Source organism: Puma concolor, chromosome B2 (assembly GCF_028749965.1).
Source record: "Puma concolor isolate L17-30 chromosome B2, mPumCon1.1.hap2, whole genome shotgun sequence".
In the NCBI taxonomy this organism is placed as follows: Eukaryota; Metazoa; Chordata; class Mammalia; order Carnivora; family Felidae; genus Puma; species Puma concolor.
Window position 1 is genome coordinate 43,235,849 of NC_141671.1, and position 18,888 is coordinate 43,254,736.

An 18,888-nucleotide genomic window follows, 5' to 3' on the forward strand; every position below is an offset into this window, starting at 1 on the left:
ACTTTCCCCTTCCTTTTTCCTTTTGGTTAGATCTATGATTGAGCTCATTTCCTATGGCCCAGAAACCATGAAATGGTTAAAGGGAAAATCTGAAGTGTCTAAGAGCTTATTAGCTTTTGGAATTTGGGTACTGGGGTGACCTTCCTAGCCTACACAGCTGCCGTTTTTGGTCCCCACACTAGGAAGTCCTTCCTGACCTGATGACTAGCATTATGTTGATGGTTTTCCCAGTAGTGACTTTGAAGTGCCAGGTCTTGGGGTGGAGGATTCTTTCATACCTGAGGATGCTTCTTGGCATAGCTAAGCTGGCCAGCCACTAGTCCAGAATAGTTACTTAATGGAAGTATGAATGGCCTGGAACAATAAACAGAAACGAAGAGGAGATACTCAATTTTCTGCCCAGTTTCAGTCATTTTTGTACTTTGTACACTATTTAGGGTTAAATAATGTGAGTAGGGTTGAAAAAAATTCACTTTTCCATTTTCGTCCATTGTTGTTTGGAGACCAAATAATTTTGAGCCTTTTAACCATGGATGGCTAAGGATGCTTCTCTAAGTATAAGTGGTATTGCTTGCTTTAAATACTGTTTTACAGATTTAAATTTTCTCTGGTCTATCTTGTAGATTTTCTTATAGAATCTGTGTGTCTTAACTTGTACATATGTCTTGTAATAGACCAGATTGGTCTGTATGTAAAATACATTGCAGGACTATTTCTTTAATGCTAAATTACAGATGTGTTTTAAAGCTTTTTTTTTTTTTAATTTTAATTTTATTTTTAATTTTTTAAAATTTACATCCAAATCAGTTAGCATCTAGTGCAACAATGATTTCAGGAGTAGATTCCTTAGTGCCCCTGACCCATGTAGCCCATCCCCCTTCCCACCACCCCTCCCGTAAACCTCAGTTTGTTCTCCATATTTATGAGTCTCTTCTGTTTTGTTCCCCTCCCTGTTTTTGTATTATTTTTGTTTCCCTTCCCTTATGTTCATCTGTTTTGTCTCTTAAAGTCCTCATATGAGTGAAGTCATATGATATTTGTCTTTCTCTGACTGACTAATTTCACTTAGCATCATACCCTCCAGTTCCATCCATGTAGTTGCAAATGGCAAGATTTCATTCTTTTTGATTGCTGAGTAAAACTCCATTGTATACATATACTGTATTTTCTTTATGCATTCATTTGTCGATGGAGATTTGGGCTCTTTCCATACTTTGGCTATTGTCAGTAGTGCTGCTATAAACATTGAGGTGCATGTGTCCCTTCGAAACAGCACACCTGTATCCCTTGGATAAATACCTAGTAGTGCAATTGCTGGGTTGTGGGTTTTAGTTTTTTGAGGAACCTCCATACTGTTTTCCAGAGTGGCTGCACCAGCTTGCATTCCCATTAAAGCTTTTTATTGATTATAAATGTAATACGTTTTTCCTCCGGTATTGCACTATTTTCTTTTTGAGGTTGATATGATGCTATTAGCTTGGTTATATTCACTTAGTGAAAGCATTTCTGATGTCATTTGAAGTCTTTATTTCCTTTATTTAAAGAATGAAATTATTGGTGCGCCTGGGTGGCTCAGTCGGTTAAGTGTCTGACTCCTGGTTTTGGCTCAGATCATGATCTCATGGTTAATGGGATTGAGCCCCATGTCTGGTTCTGTGCTAACAGCACAGAGGCTGCTTGGGATTCTTCTCTCTCTCCTTTCTCTCTGTCCCTCCCCAGCTCTCTTTCTCTCCAAATAAATAAACATTAAAAAAAAAAAAAAAGAATGAAATAACTTTATTTTTGAAATGTGTGTCTTTGCAAGCCTTTCAATACAGAGGTACATTTATGTGTACATATACACACAGTAATATTTGTATAAAATGGGATATTGTTACATGTTGTTTTGATGAGATGTTAGCTGTTAACCTTACTGGAGTTCCCTTGGCTTTGAACATTTTTAGCATGATGTTTCTGTGTGCAGATTTCTTTTTTTTTTTTTTTTTTTTTAACGTTTATTTATTTTTGAGACAGAGCGAGACAGGGCATGAACGGGGGAGGGTCAGAGAGAGGGAGACACAGAATCTGAAACAGGCTCCAGGCTCTGAGCTGTCAGCACAGAGCCTGACGCGGGGCTCGAACTCACGGACCACAAGATCACGACCTGGGCTGAAGTCGGACACTTAACCGACTGAGCCACCCAGGCACCCCCTGCATGCAGATTTCTTTATCTGACTTGTAGTTCGTTGAGCATTCTGGATGTGTAGGTTCGGTAAATTTGGGAGAATTTTCAGCCATTATTTCTTTGAATATTTTACTCTTTTTCTCTCTCCTTTTGGTGCACCTAATGATGCCCTGCATTTCTGTGAGGCTCTGTTCTTACTTTTTTTTTTCCCTGGATTGCCTAATCTTTACCATCTCTCTCTAGGTTCTTTTAAGTTATTTCTATCTTTAAGTGATTTTCTCTATTTGATGCAATATTTTCATCATACTTTGCTGCTTTAATCATGGTTTCTTTTTGTTTTTTGGAAATATTTATAATGGGTCCATTGAAGTTTGTCTGCTACATCTGACATCTAGTTGCTCTCACTGGCAGTTTCTGTTGCCAGCTTTTTTTCTGCTGTATGGGTCTTGCTTTCCTGTTTCTTCACAGGTCTCAAATTTTTTTTGTTGGGAACTGGACACTTTAGATCATACATTGTAGCAATTCTGGGTGCTATGTTCTCTCCATCCAGACTTTTTATTGTTATTTGCTTGTGTGTGGGTTATGTTAGTGAAGTCTCTTCTCCCCTAGCAGCCCCCTCAGAATGCAAAGCCTCTGATGTTGCACCTCATGCGGGGTGCAGTCTTGGGTATGCCCACAGTCACCTGGGATGGTGTGGTTTTGACCACACTTTTTGGCATCTTTTTCCCTAGCTACACCCACATTTTAAGCTCTACTAATTGCCAGCTGATTGGTGTATTGTTTTCAACAATGTCTTGGGACATAAAGTGTTCCACAAACCTATCCAATTAAATTTGGGCTCCTTTGAAAGGATGGTTGTTTCTCCTCCTCCTCCTCCTCCTCCCTCCTCCTCCTCCTCCCCCTCCCTCCTCCTCCTCCCTCCTCCTCCCCCTCCTCCTCCCTCCTCCTCCTCCCTCCACCCTCCTCCTCCTCCCTCCACCCTCCTCCTCCCTCCTCCTCCTCCCTCCACCCTCCTCCTCCCTCCACCCCCCTCCTCCCTCCACCCCCCTCCTCCTCCCTCCTCCTTCTCCCTCCCCCTTCTCCCTCCTCCTCCTCCTCCTCCCTCCTCCTCCCTCCTCCTCCTCCTTTTTTAAATTTAAATTTTAGTTAACATACAGTGCAATATTGGTTTCAGGAGTAAAATTCAGTGATTCATTTGTCACTTACAACACCCAGTTGCAGGCATAGTTTCTCACATCAGTGCTTGGTATTTGCTCTGACCCCAGGAAGTCTCCTCCCATTTTTTTATGGCAAACTAGTGGGCCAACAGTTTAGTCTCTTTCTTCAGTGAATCGACCAGTTTCTTCCCAGTTACCTCTTACCACAGGTTCCACTGTTTTTGAGAGTGCTTTTAGGCTTGAACGTTTTCTCCATACTCTGTTGCAAACGAAGTCAATTTTTTTGCGGGGAGATTTGGCATTCTCTCTTCTACCCTTGGGCTGTGGTGTGTTTGTCTCTCTGAATGACATTTCCATTTCAGGAGCTGAGTGCTCCGTGTGGGCAGCAGCCCTAGGTCTCCTCCGCTTGCTTCTCCTAGTGTGGAAGCCTCATCCCGCAAGCTAGGGCAAGGACTCCTGGAGCCCCAGCATTCTTAGCAGCATTGTGTCCAAGATAGAGCCTCTGTCTGGGCACAAGAAAGAAGTGGCCCTGGTTCTGGGCCACTCTTGTTGGAATTTAACCTCTGCAACAGGTATCTGGAGGCAGGATGAGAATTGCTGATGTTGTGCCCCTCTTGTAATGAAAGCCTTCCTGTTGGGAACTGGAGGGGAGAGAGAACCCTGTGGTTTTGGCTGCACCAGTGTGGAGTAGAGTTTATATCTCCCAGTGCTGACAGGGGTAGGAGATGAGGAAGTGGGTCTTAATTCAGATACTATAGACTTTCACTTTTCTTTAATGAATTTTACTAGATTTGTAGCTGGGGTGCCGGGGTGCAAGAGTACCTGGCTCTGGGGGGTCCCAGACACACCAGATTTGGCCACTCCCCATTGACAAAATGCAAAGGCGGAGGGACGAGTGGTGGTGGAACAAGACAGAAATTTATTTCAGTGAGGCCAACGCCGGGAAGACTTGGACTGGTGTTTCAAAGACTGTCTCCAAAGTGCCAGAAATACTTCCTGGTTTATGTAAGGAAAGTGGGACAAAGGTCAGTGGGTATTTGCAGGTGGGCAGGAAAAGTCTGGCACTCAAGGTCTTGGAGTTCATTACCTGCAGGGTCTTACTGGCTTGGGGCCGTCCTTATTGCTTGAGGGGGTAAGCTGGAAAGAAGAACTTAATTAGAAAGTACAGACTGTGGGGTTGTGGGAGGAGGGTGGGCTAAATGGGTAAGGGGCATTAAGGAATCTACTCCTGAAATCATTGTTGCACTATATGCTAACTTGGATGTAAATTAAAAAAATAAATAAAAATTTAAAAAGTACAGACTGATACCACAATGGGGGTAGTTGAAGCCCTCTTTCAGATTTTCTTTTTTCCCTTTTTTTTTTTTTTTAAGTTTATTTATTTATTTTGAGGGGTTGGATAGGGAGAGAGGAAAATCGCAAGCAGGCTCTGACCTGGCAGCTCGGAGCCTGACACGGGGCTTGATCTCACAAACTGAGATCATGACGTGAGCCAGAATCAAAAGTTGGATGCTTAACTGATGAGCCACCCAGGTGCCTTGTCTTTCAAATTTTCTTTCTTTCTCTTTTTTTTTTTTTTTTAATTAAAATATTTTTTGGGGGGCACCTGGGTGGCTCAGTTGGTTAAGAATCTGACTTGGGCTCAGGTCATGATCTTGGTTTGTGAGTTTGAGCCCCCAGTAGGGCTCTGTGCTGACAGCTCAGAACCTGGAGCCTGCTTCAGATTCTGTGTGTGTGTTTCTCTCTCTGCTCCTCCTCACTCATGCTCTCTCTCAAAAATAAAGTAAACATTAAGAAAAAAAATAAGGGACGCCTGAGTGGCTCAGTTGGTTGAGCGTCCGACTTCGGCTCAGGTCATGATCTCACAGTTGTGGGTACGAGCCCTGCATTGGGCTCTGTGCTGACAGCTCAGAGCCTGGAGCCTGTTTCAGATTGTGTCTCCCTCTCTCTCTGCCCCTCCCCGACTTGTGCTCTGTCTCCCTCTGTCTCAAAAATAAATAAACATTAAAAATTTTTAAAAGAAAAAATTTTTAAATGTCTATTTTTGAGAGAGAGAAAAGCGCAAGCAGGGGAGGGCCAGAGAGAGGGGGACAGAGGATCTGAAGTGGGCTTTGCACTGACAACAGAGAGCCCGACGTGGTGCTCAAACTCCTGAACTGTGAGATAATGACCTGAGCCAAAGTCGGATATTTAATTGACTGAGCCACCCAGGGACCCCTCAGGTTTTCTTGAATAAATGTTTCATCATGTGCTATATCTCCTTTGGATCCTTTCCAGATACTTAAACTTTTTTTTTTTTTTTTTTTCTAATTTTTGTCAGTTTAACTGGGGGTGTAGGTCTGCAGAGCCTCATGCTGGAAAGTGTTCTTATATGCTGATTTCCCCTTTTAATATTATAAATAACTTTTCTCGTCATTATATCATTAGAATTATAGCATCATGGGAAAATACAAAAAAGTAAAGATTAAATGAAATTCTAACCTCCAGTGATTATTGTTCATATTTTGTTGGACATCCTTCACATCTTACAAGCGTATATTCACTGATAGATATATGCATGTAATTTTTTTAAAAAAATTTTTTTTTTCAACGTTTTTTATTTATTTTTGGGACAGAGAGAGACGGAGCATGAACGGGGGAGGGGCAGAGAGAGAGGGAGACACAGAATCGGAAACAGGCTCCAGGCTCTGAGCCATCCGCCCAGAGCCCGACGCGGGGCTCGAACTCACGGACCGCGAGATCGTGACCTGGCTAAAGTCGGACGCTTAACCGACTGCGCCACCCAGGCGCCCCATATATGCATGTAATTTTTACATGTTGCTCTATGGCATGTAAACTTTGTAACGTGTTTTACACACCAGTATGTCTTGAGCATCTTTCCCTGGCAAATTACAGGTTTTTTAAACGTTATATAGATGGCTGTCTAATATTCTAGCTTATAACTATGCTATACGTTTTCTTAATTTCTTGTTGGATGTCTAGATTGTGTCCAGTTATTAGCTTATTTATGAATGCTGCTTGAAGTCTTGCAGCCAAGGCCTTGTTTATGTTACTTATTTCTTTAGGCTAAAGGCTGAGGAATGAAATTATTGGGTTAAAAAATGTGAGAAACTTCAGGGTTTTTTTTAAAAATTTTTTTTTTCAACGTTTATTTATTTTTTTGGGACAGAGAGAGACAGAGCATGAATGGGCGAGGGGCAGAGAGAGAGAGGGAGACACAGAATCGGAAACAGGCTCCAGGCTCTGAGCCATCAGCCCAGAGCCCGACGCGGGGCTCGAACTCACGGACCGCGAGATCGTGACCTGGCTGAAGTCGGACGCTTAACCGACTGCGCCACCCAGGCGCCCCAAAACTTCAGGGTTTTAATGTGTATTTCCAAATTCTCTTTGGGGAAACTACACCCATTTGTTTTCCATTACCACTGAGGGTGACTGTCCACTTTTTGTGTACTTGCCATTGAAACAAAAAACTGAACACTATTAATTAGATATGCAGAAATGGTACTTGATTTAATTTGTGATTATTAGCTAAGTATACCTTTTATCATTTTGGCTATTTGCATATTTTTCCTTAGAGAACTATTTGTTTTCTTCTGTTTCCTCCCCCACCCCCCCTTGGAATATATTAAACAAAAAAACCTGAATAGATTGTTTATATCTAACTGTTCCCAATATAAATTACAAATGTTTTTTCCTGTTGTTTAACTTTTGTTTTATGATTAAAAAAAATAATTCTATAGAGATACAAAATTGAAAACTCAAAGCTGTTGGGTATTTACCTTTGCCTTTTATTTAATTTATATTAAGTGAGTAATTCCCAACCACAGATAAGATGCATACTTACTTATATAGTTCTTTCTGGTTTTTCTTTTTGCTTGTGTGTGCGTATCTTTAAATCAAAAGGGGAATTTATTTTGGTGAATGGTTGTGAGGTGAGGATTTAAATAAATATTTCTTGAGGTGCCTGGGTGGCTCAGTCGGTTAAGCGTCCGATGTCAGCTCAGGTCATGATCTCACAGTCCGTGAGTTTGAGCCCCGCGTTGGGCTCTGTGCTGACAGCTCAGAGCCTGGAGCCTGCTTCAGATTCTGTGTCTCCCTCTCTGTCTGCCCCTCCCCGCTCATGCTCTGTCTCTCTCTGTCTCAAAAATAAATAAAAACATTAAGAAAAAATTTAAATAAATATTTCTTCCCCAAATATCCAAGTAGTTTTCTTAACTCTATTAGATGATCTGTCCCTTCCCCATGGTATGTGATTTTCAGGGTGATCTTGTGTTGTTTTTCTTTAGGCGTCTTGCAGCCCTCCAGAAGAGAAGAGAACTTAGAGCAGCTGGCATAGAAATTCAGAAGAAGAGAAAAAAGAAGAGAGGAGTTGATTATAATGCTGAAATCCCATTTGAAAAAAAGCCTGCTCTTGGTTTCTATGATACTTCTGAGGAAAACTACCAGGCTCTTGATGCAGATTTCAGAAAATTAAGACAACAAGATCTTGATGGGGAACTAAGATCGTAAGTTGCCTTTCTGATTTTGAAAATGGAAAAGTATAGTAGGAATTTTATGGAGGGCCATGCGCTATCCTTGTCAGAGCCAGATTTTTATTATTTAGGACAATGTGACCTACATAATGTTTTTATTTATTTACTGGATTCACGTTTCTGAGAAAACCAGTGACCCTTGTGGTCGTGTCTTTGGCATAGAAGGCTGTTTGCATCTCCTGACACGTCAGCACTTGGCTCTTAGTGTAGTCTTTACTCACTGAGTCACAGTCTTAACGTTGATGTGCATTTGTGAACAAGTTAGTTATTTTACTAAGGGACTGAGGAATCTGTCAAAATCTGGTCTGGTTTTTTGTCTATTCTAGTGAAAATTTTATCTTGTTTTCTTTGAATGAAATTAAAGTTACCGATGCATACCTAAGTCTTTTTATGGGGATATGTAAGTGTATTTATAAAATGTTTGTCTAAAGGTGCAGAGGATTTTGCCTATTTCTAGGGATTTTTAGAGTTTTTTCTATTTCTTCCATCTGAATTTTGTGGGGAGAACTTTTTATGGTTGTCAGAGAAGTTTAGTTTTCTACTCCCCTACTGATTTTCCACTCAGTTGACATGAATTGGGACTAAATGACAGGTGTCGGGCACCATGAAACAGGATTTTCTCGGATGTACTCCATTGTATTTGTTTCTCAAATTAAGACCTTGTATGAGGTAGGCTGTTTGAATAAAGAGGTGGAAGTGGGAGCGGCTCATCTGGAAGGAACAGGCTGGATGGGGGAGAGGCTGATACCCAGACTGGGAGGAGGCATTCTTGGAGCTTTCAGAGGTGGCCTTGAGCCTGGCGTTAGACTAACCATTTGTCAGGACTGAAATATCCTTTAAAAAAACAAGTGAATTAAAAGAATCATAATGAACAATTGAAGAACAGTTTTAAAGGGAAATTTAAAAATTCAGTGTTTTAATCCCATCCCCTTTGTATTACCGTTTTCCGTTTTTTTGTATGCTTGTCTCCATCATTTTCCTAAGTGCACGCATATACTTTTGTAAGAATGTAATCATGATACAGGAGTAGTTTAAGTTTCTTGTTGAAATTATATATAAAATTTTGTTTATAATCATAGTCTTTATGTAGGCTTAATATTTAATATGTAAGTTACTTAGTACTATATCTTCTTATTAATTCTATCGCTATTCTCAGCCTGCATTCCTCTTGAGTATAGTGGGTGAGTAATGGTGTAGGGCACAGCTTAATGTATTTGGATTTTGTCTTTTTATCAGTAATTTTTTTAGGAATGGGATTATTTTGTTCGAAGTGTATGAGTATTTATATGGCTTTTACTGTTATTGTCTATGTGTAACTTTTAAAAATCTCTCTCTGCTTTGATTCATGGTAGGGAAAAAGAAGGAAGAGACAGAAAAAAAGACAAGCAGCATTTAAAAAGGAAAAAAGAATCTGATTTACCATCAGCTATTCTTCAGACTAGTGGTGTTTCTGAATTTACTAAAAAAAGAAGCAAACTAGTACTCCCTGCCCCTCAGGTAATCTAATAATGACAGTTTTTTTATTGTGTGAACTCATATGCTTATAATTTATTTAGCACATGTTTGAAGGGTCTACATGCCAGGCTTTTGCTAGCTGTTGGGTGCCCTTAAGAAATTTACAGTGTAATAGGTGAGCCACATAAGGATAAGTCCTTGTGATTTACTATGATAAGTAACAACTTCTCTGTATAAATCATTATATCTGGCCTTAAATTGCCCCGTGATGGTTTAGTAAGTAATTGTCAGCTTTTAGCAATTTGTGAGCAGGTTAGGGCTCCCGGCCTCTTATTGTAGCCGATTAGGATACAGGTGGTATTTGGCTGTGTGGACTTCAGGCTGCTTTCTTATAGAGAATGTTTTGTTGTGTCATACTTCTCTTTTTGAGACAACAGCTGTGAAAATTAATGTGGGAGATGTGAAGAGAGAAACATACCCTCGTTCAGCTTATCATTCAGCTTATCAAGGAAGAGCCTTCTCTTCCTTTGACTTACTTATAGTTGGTCAGAACCATGGGAATTTTGAAAAAGTTCTTGGTTTATTTTGAATAGTACAGCTCTGTAGAATTGGACTGTTTGGTTTAATGGAGCAGAAGGATGGACTTAGGAGGCCAGAAGAGCTTCTTTCTTTATCCAAATGATGCACTTACGTCAACACAAAATTCTTGGGCATAAACATGACATAATTTTGTCAGATGCTGCCATCCAAGTACTGATATTCCCTTTTTTTTTTTTTTTTTTTTTTTTTAAGGTTTATTTCTTTTGATAGAGAGAGAGAGAGAGAGAGAGAGAAAGTGCTCATGTGCCTGAATGGGGAAGGGGCAGAGAGGGAGAGAATCTCAAGCAGGCTCCGCAGTGTGCAGCCCAGCACGGGGCTCAAACCCACGAACTGTGAGATCATGACCTGAGCCGAAATCAAGAGTCGATTGCTTAACTGAGCCACCCAGGCACCCTAAAGTAGTGATATTTCTTAAATTGAGATTTGCCTGTAATTTTTTTTTCTTAGTTCTCTTTGGGATACTTACTTTTTAAAAATTTATTATTTTTTTATGTTTATTTGTTTTTGAGAGCGAGAACAGCTGACTGAGCTGTCAGTACAGAGCCTGACCTGGGGCTTGAACCCACAAATTGTGAGATCATGACCTGGAGCTGAAGTCAGACACTTAACCGACTGAGCCACCCAGATGCCCCTAGGATACTTATTTTTGTAAAATTACTAAGATAATGCTTTTTGATTTTCTCAGGGATCTTATGGCTCAGTGGACTTTGATGTTTTAATTGGTTTTTAGGCCCCCCTCCTTTGATGGTTGTATACAAACGTGATTATTTTATGTTCTTGGTTTATTGATGTGGTAGTTGGTTTGAAAGCATTTCATTATAGAAATACAAGACTTTGCCGCTTGATAGTATATCATATATGGAATTTATCCCCACATTATATGGGGAAGACTTAAAAACTTTTTTGTAGAATTTTTCAAACCCACAATAGTGAAGAAAGTAGTACAGCAAACCCCTGTGTACTCATCACACAGCTTCAGTGATTCGTCTTTCTGGAATATGGAAGTTTTAGGCTGTATTGTTCTTTGGTTAAAATGTTGCTGTATGATGATTTTCAGATTTCAGATGCAGAACTCCAGGAGGTTGTAAAAGTAGGCCAAGCAAGTGAAATCGCACGTCAGACCGCTGAGGAATCTGGCATAACAAACTCTGCCTCCAGTACGCTTTTGTCTGAGTACAATGTCACCAACAACAGCATCGCTCTTAGAACACCTCGTACACCGGCTTCCCAGGACAGAATTCTGCAGGTAAGCTGTCGGATAGTAGAGTGAGGCTTTCACTTCTTGTCCTTGAAAGTGAAGGAGCATAGTAAGTGATTTGGTTTGTTTCTTTTAAAAGGGGTAAACTAGGTCCTAGAGATTTTGTTATTAGGAACCTAAATTAGCAGATTCAATAATGAGGTGATTTCATTTCCACATTTATTCATAGGTTTGTTTGTTTTGTTTTGTTGTTTTGAAGCTAGCCCTTCGAAATCTTTAGTACCTATTAGTAAAGCAAAGCATTTTAAAATTTCACATTGCCTAGCAGTCCTAGAAAGAAGTCAGATGTATGTAGTCAGTAACTTTTAAAATTTCCTTGCATTTCTGTGCTTAGCTTGGCACAGGGTGCCATCAGTAGTTTCCCTCTCCTAAACACATGGGGTATACAGCTCTGTAGGGGGTTTGTATGCCAGAGAATAGCCACACCTAACAAAACACTATTGAACATCCTTACGTCTCATTTCCTCTTCTCTAATAGTCAGAAGTACAATTTTAAGGTCTTTATTGGGAGTCACATGGTTCCTATTAAAACTTAGTAAGAAAAATAGTTGTGTTCCTCATTGCTTGCTCTCTAGAGGCACCAATTACAACTCTGTTTTTACCATCTTCTTGCTTGGACACTTGTTACTTGTTGATTTTATTTTCAGTTTTAGCCACTTCTCCACCTGGGGATTTGAACATTTGGCTCTCCCACCCTTTTGCTCTATCATGCACGCACACTCTTTCTATTCCCTCATTTTCCATTATGGTTATATCATAATTTTGATTAGCTCTGTATTCATGGTTTACTTTATGACTGTGCAAGCTATATTCATTGCTGAGCCCACAAAGTGCCTTATGATTACTTATGATTATGTTTTTTTTTTTAGTTAATACTTGTTCAGATGCTAAATTTTTTGATGACTTAGCACAAATTCAACTCTAGATTGACACTGTGCAAATCTCTTGTAATCTGATCAAATTTTAGATATTCTCAGCTTCTTGAAAAAGTCTTTCTCAGAATTTCTGAGTGTTCTATTCTGGACGATTACTCTTTTATTTTATCTTTTTTATTTTAATGTTTTAATTTTTATTTTTACTTATTTTTTATTTAAAAAAAATTTTTTTTAATGTTTATTTTTGAGACAGAGCGTGAGCGGAGGAGGGGTAGAGAGAGGGGGAGACCCAGAATCCAAAGCAGGCTCCAGGCTCTGAGCTATTGGCACGGAGCCCCACGCGGGGCTCGAACCCACGGACCGTGAGATCATGACCTGAGCCGAAGTTGGACACTCAACCAATTGAGCCACCCAGGCGCCCCACTTATTTATTTATTTTTTTAAGTTTATTTATTTTGAGAGACACAGCAGAGGAGGGGCAGAGAGAGAGGGAGAGAAAGAATCCTAGGCAGGCTCTGTGCTATCAGCGCAGAGCCTGATGCAGGGCTCGAACTCACAGACTATGAGATGATGACCTAAGCTGAAACCAAGAGTTGGACGCTTAACCAGCAGAGCCACTCAGGTGCCCCTATGTTTTTTTTTGAGAGAGACAGAGACAGAGAATGAATGGGGGAGGAACAGAGAGAGAGGAGGACACAGAATTCACAGCAGGTTTCAGGCTCCCAGCTGTCAGCACAAAGCCTGACTTGGGGCTTAAACCCACAAACCATGAGATAATGACCTGAGCTGAAGTCGGTGCTTAACTAGCTGAGCCACCCAAATACCCCTGGACGATTAGATCTTGTTTACAGCTTGTTCTCTTGATTTCCTGTTACTGGCACCCTAGAAAGTCTCTTGGATCACCTCTTTCCTGGCTCCCATGTCTTTGGTTTTTTTGGTTTATGTCTGTTAGTGAAAGGTTACTGAAGCTATGGAAGTTCCTTCAATAACTTTCTGAGGAAGGGTTCATGGCAGATAGAATTTTTAAGACCTTGCATAGCTGTGAATTATTGGTCTATCTATAGTATAACTGGGTATAGAATTCCAGATTGAAATCTTTTTTTTTTTTTTTTTTTTTGTCTTTTAAACTCTACACCCAACGTGGAGCTTGAACTCATGACCCTGAGATTAAGAGTTGCATGCTCCACTGGCTGAGCCAGCCAGGTGCTCCCAGATTGAAATGGTTTTTGTTTACAGTTTTGAAGGCAGTGCTCCAGTGTCTTCTGGCTTCTATTATAGCTATTGAGATCTCTGCCATTTAGCAAATCCGTTTTTTCCTTTCTCTAGAAGCTAATATGATCTCTTTTTCACATGCATAGTTCTTGGTGTGGGTCTGTTTTCAATCACTCGCTAGGAACTTAGTGATCTTTTCATTCTGGAGATTCCTGGCCTTCAGTTCTAGGATGTTATTTTGAAAATTTTGTTTCCTCCCTTTCATTGGTCTGTTTCTCTTATGAAATAAAATAAGAATTTTCTTATTTATTCCTCTCTGGTTTTCTGTTTTAATTGACCTTTTGACTTCTTGCTAGGAGATTTTCTGTGAATTTTATCATTTTTTGGTTTTTAAATTTCTACAATCACATTTTTAATTTCTAAGAGCTCTTTAAAAAAATGTATTCAGTTTTTAAATGTTTCATTTAGTGAATATTTTGTCTTATTTCTCTGAAGCTATTGATGGTTTTGTTTTATTTTTATGTTTTCTTTTCCCTGTATGGTATTTAAGTTTCTTTTGTTCTCTCTTTTTCATATTGGATGTTTCCTCAAATATCTTTTGATCTTTGGCTCTCTGCCTGTATCTAGGGGTTAAGGGCAGGGCAGTTAAAAGTAGACTAGAAGCTCTCTAGGTGTGGGTAAGGCTCCTCAACTCCAGGCTTCCCTGTAGGCTGAACTGTCTGCTGGGTTTCTTTGGCAAATTCTTCATGTCAGTATTCTACATCTTTTGGGTTAGTCAGATTCTTGAGAAAAGTAGCTTCCAATTTTCTGCCCAAAGGTATAAAGCTGGCCAGACTTTTAGGAGCCTAGTTGGGGAAAGTGTTTTGTATTTGGACTAGCAAAAAGAACACACACAGGACTTTGGTAGTATGAAATTCAAGGTTCTTTCCATGAATTAAGAACAGAGTAATGGATAATGGAATAAGCCTTATTCTGGTTATCTTCATTTATTTTTTAAATTTTTATTTATTTATTTTTTTAGAGAGAGTGTGTGCACAAGTGGGTGGGGGAGAGTGGCAGAGGGAGAGAAAGAGGGAGAATCTTAAACAGGCTCCATGCTCAGCACAGAGCTTAATGTGGGGCTCAATCCCATGATCCTAGGATCATGACCTGAGCTGAAGTCAAGGGACACTCAACCAACTGAGCCATCCACGTGCCCTTGGTTATCTTCATTTTGCCCCAAAACTTACTGGCTTAAAACATGTCATTGATGCTAATGGTCTCTCTTGGTCAGGAATTCGGACCGGGCACAGGAAGAATGGCTTGTCTCTGCTCCATGATGTCAAGGGCCTCAGCTAAGAAGACTCAGCACTGGGGGGTGTCTTGACACATAGGGACTTGAATCATCTTCTTTCCATGACTGGTGGTTGATGCTGGCTGTGGGTTGGGTCCTCACCTGAGAATGGGGAATGCATCTGCATGTGGCCTCTCCAAAGCTTGCGCTTTCTTTCAGCCTGTGGCCTCAGGACAGTTAAACTTCTCTCATGGTGTCTCAAGGCTCCATTAGGGGTGTTGTAAAGAGTGTGGTAGGAAGCTGTATGTTTGCTCACCCTGCCTTGGAAGTCAAGCTGTGTCACTTTTCCTGCATTCTGTTAGTTACAGGTAATTCACAAGGCCACCTGGATTCAAAAGGAGGGGACATAGACTTCCACTTCATGATGGGAGGAGTATCAAGGTTGGATTCTAAGAAGAGCACATAAGATGAGAGAGATGGCTGTCATTATCTTGGAAGATGTAGTCTTTCACAGGCCCGGAGTTGGGGATTAGGAGATTGTGGGTGCAGTGATAGTAGTAAGTGCTGCAGGGTTGTGGCAGAGGGACTAAAGACTTCAGAACATTGGCAGGCCTGCCTAAAGAGGACAAGACTTCCGAAAGGAGTTTGCCTTCATGAGTTTTCTCAGGAAGTGGATTGGACTGGCCAGTTAGAGGTACCTTAACTTCCCAGTAGAGGAAACTGAGAGTCAGAGGGGCTAATGAACACTGGAGAGAGTTCGTGATAAAGCCAGACTAAAATCTGGGTATTCTGACATTTAGCCTAAGTTCACGTTGGGAAATTTCCATTTTTAGTTCTTTATGATTGTAAAGAGATTTGGCACAGGTAATAGAAGCTTTTGAGTCATGATACTTTCATTTTAAAACATTTTTTGATATTTAAAACTTTATTCCAAAACTTCTGATCTGCTGTGTTAGGTTGACAGAGGAATGGAAGTATTGAATTCTGTCATGGCGAGTTCATTTTATCTGTTGGTGTTCATTAAGAAAATGTATAAGAATTCTGTCTCCTTTGAGGTTTATATAGTAGGACCAGAAGAGAGGATTCGGCTATTCTGGCTGAACTGTTAAAACACACTTCTTTACCTTCTTGTTTATCAGGAAGCTCAGAACCTCATGGCCCTGACCAATGTGGACACCCCATTGAAAGGTGGACTTAATACCCCTTTGCATGAGAGCGACTTCTCAGGTGTGACTCCACAGCGGCAGGTTGTACAGACTCCAAACACAGTTCTTTCTACCCCATTCAGGTATTGTAAACGAATACATCTTTATTGTTTTAGAAAAACTTCAAGGATTTAGACAACATGTTTGTTTTAGTAATGTTGACAGAGAATGGAAATAAGTATTTAACATGGCTTTTTGATTTCTTCTCATTCATGGTAGTAAATAACATAATAATACCCAGGAGTTGGTTATTACTGTATGGAACTGTCTTCTTTTTTCAGAGTTTCTGATGCTATCACCTTTTTTCTGAATACATTTTATCTGATTTATTGACTTAAAAAAAATTTTTTTTAATTAAAAAAAAAAAGAATCTGAAACAGGCTCCAAGCTCTGAGCTGTCAGCACAAAGCCCAACATGTGGCTCGAATTCATGAACTGCAGGGTTGTGACCTGAGCCGAAGTCAGATGCTTAACCAACTGAACCACCAGGCACCCCCATTTTATCTGCTTTAAAAGAACAAATCAGTCCATTGTTCGTTTGATCATTTGTTGAATTTTATAAAAATTGTAGTCCTTTATCTGTATGTGTTACTATTGCTTTTCTCCCAACATTTTTTTTTTTTTTTGAGAAAGAGAGAGAGAGAGAGATAGCAAGCAGGAGAGGGGCAGAGAGAGAGAGGGAGAGAGAATCTTAAGCAGGCTCCATGCCCTTTGTGGGGCTTGATCTCATGACTGTGAGATCATGACCTGAACTGAAAACAAGAGTCAGATGCTTAACCGATTAAGCCACCCAGATGCCCCATATCCCAACATTTTGTTTTGAAAATTTCTAACATTCAGAGAGGTTAAAAGAATGGGAAAGCAAACATCCATATTTCACCATCTAGATTCTACAGTTGTTAACATTTTACCGTATTTGCTTTTCACATATCCATCCGTCAGTCCATCTAATTATTTAGTGCTTTTCAAAATAAGTTGCAGGTTTCAGTCCGTTTCACTTCTAATACTTTCTTGTGCTTATCATTAACTAGAGTCCAGAGTTCAGTCTTTGTTTATGATTTTTTTTTAAGTTACTATTTTTTAAGAGGAATTTTTTAGATAGAAACCTTGTGGAAGCAGGTCATATTAAAATGAAATTTGAGCTTTTAAGTTTGGAAATCTTTTAGGTTCGTTTTTAATTTTCAGTGTTAGGATATATCCTCGTACTGGTTATTTAGTATGGGAGTGTCTCAAACTGTTACAACTGTGCCTGACAGCAGGATCAAGAAGCATTGGCAGCCAAATCCTAATATACAACTTAACACTTTGGCAGGGCTTGTAAGAGAGCCTAATCCTTCTTTCCCTGTGTATGTCTTGTCTCTCAACTAGATTGTAAGCTCCTTGGGGGTAGGGACCCTGTCTTTTGATAACACCTCATCTCACCTTTGGGAACATCTGCCTGGCAGATCACTTGTCTGGAACAGAGCTAAGGTATAGGAAGTAAGCACCCAGCCAACCAACCAACCAACCAACCAAAAACAGGCTTTGAACAACTAAGATATCAGTTGCAAAGTCTGTGGATTTTATTTATTGCTAAGAGAGTCTCAGCCCTCACTCAGAACTGTTCATATGTAGACATGGTATTCAGTTTCCAAACAGAACGTAAAGGAGGAACCGCTGAAGTGAATGCATACCTATGATAGTGGTGTTCTAGCCAGCAGCTACTGGTGGTGAGGGGCAAATGATAAGATGAAGACACTATTTGAACTTATAAACAGTTTCCTAGGGGTCTTTGAGCATTATGGCTGCCCTCTGCCCATGGTATGTTCTTAGCCACCCCACAATGCATCAAGAAAAGGTTGAAATAATGTTTGGTGGGCCTAGTTTAGCAAGGCAAGAAAATGTCAAATGTAATAACTTTACTTGAAGTCATTAAAATAAAAATACTGTGTGTAAATACTAAGCTAGTTGAACTAAACTTGTACTCCAACGTAGAGATCTCACTTAAAACCAGGTAGGAAGACAGATATTCTGCAATCTTAGTTTCTTTCATGCTTTCTTTGTAAAATAATTTATGTGAAAAATATTTGGAAGCACAATCCAGATAAAATTGGCACTTTTATTAATTGGAATTTCTGTCTTTCTAGGACTCCTTCTCATGGATCTGAAGGGTTGACTCCCCGCAGTGGGACAACTCCCAAACCAGTTATTAACTCCACCCCGGGTAGAACTCCTCTTCGAGACAAGTTAAACATTAATCCCGAGGATGGAATGGCAGACTACAGTGATCCCTCTTATGTGAAGCAGATGGTACGTGTCAAATCCCTTTAATATTCTTTTTTTTTTTTAAACTGTTCTATTTCATGGACGTTGTATTAAAATATTTTCCCTTGTTGGTGCATATTACATATACTTTAAGATAACTGTACACCTATGGATTCCAGAAAAGGAAAATGATTTATAGAACTTGAGAAGGAGAACCTTTTGGTCTCCTAAGCCTACTTACTCTTTTTTTTTTTTTTAATTAAAAAAAAAATATTTATTTATTTTTGACAGAGAGAGAGGGAGCATGTGAGTAAGGGAGGGGCAGAGAGAGAGGGAGATACTGAATCCAAAGTAGGCTCCAGGCTCTGAGCTGTCAGCACAGAGCCTGACGTGGGGCTCGAACCCATGAACCATAAGATCATGACCTGAGCTGAAGTCGGACGCTCAACTGACTGGGCCACTCAGGTGCCCCTAAGCTGACTAATTTTTAATGTGTTTGTGAATACTGATTATGCTGATAGTAGTTCTCCTTGTATGTCATATGATTTTATTTTTTATCATTTACTAATTAATAGTTTACTTTCTTGAATGGCACTCTTTTTTCTTTAACTTCTGTAAAACAAATTGTGAGTTTGGAATGCCTCATAAATTAGATTTTGAGCCTTGATTCTTGTTTGCTCTAGACTTTTAGAAGAACTATCTAGATCTCAAAGCCAAATTAAGTTGATGTTTATTGCTTATCTTAGTGAAGTTTTCTTTTGTATATTTTGCAAGCTGATACAGACAGCTAATCATAAAAGCCACAGTTTTGTTTCTGCCCATGTTATTGCTTTTCTTATGTCACTCTTGGGTCTTATATGATGCCACAGAAAAGCATTGTGAGTTTTTTTGTTTTTTTTTTAATGAGTTCCAG

At 39.8% G+C, this 18,888-nt stretch overlaps 1 protein-coding gene across 2 annotated transcripts in view; it reads left to right on the forward strand.

The window, feature by feature from the left end:
- The window catches only part of CDC5L (cell division cycle 5 like), a 48,350-nt gene that overhangs the window by 7,465 nt on the left and 21,997 nt on the right, over positions 1-18,888 (forward strand). For both annotated transcript variants that reach the window (XR_015251253.1, XM_025925342.2), the window contains exons 6-10: positions 7,608-7,826; positions 9,206-9,350; positions 10,966-11,154; positions 15,666-15,814; positions 17,858-18,020. Coding sequence is in view for 1 of the 2 variants with exons in the window: in XM_025925342.2 (XP_025781127.2) it covers positions 7,608-7,826; positions 9,206-9,350; positions 10,966-11,154; positions 15,666-15,814; positions 17,858-18,020 (865 nt within the window). In the remaining variant the exon portion in view is untranslated. The remainder of the gene's footprint in view (positions 1-7,607; positions 7,827-9,205; positions 9,351-10,965; positions 11,155-15,665; positions 15,815-17,857; positions 18,021-18,888) is intronic.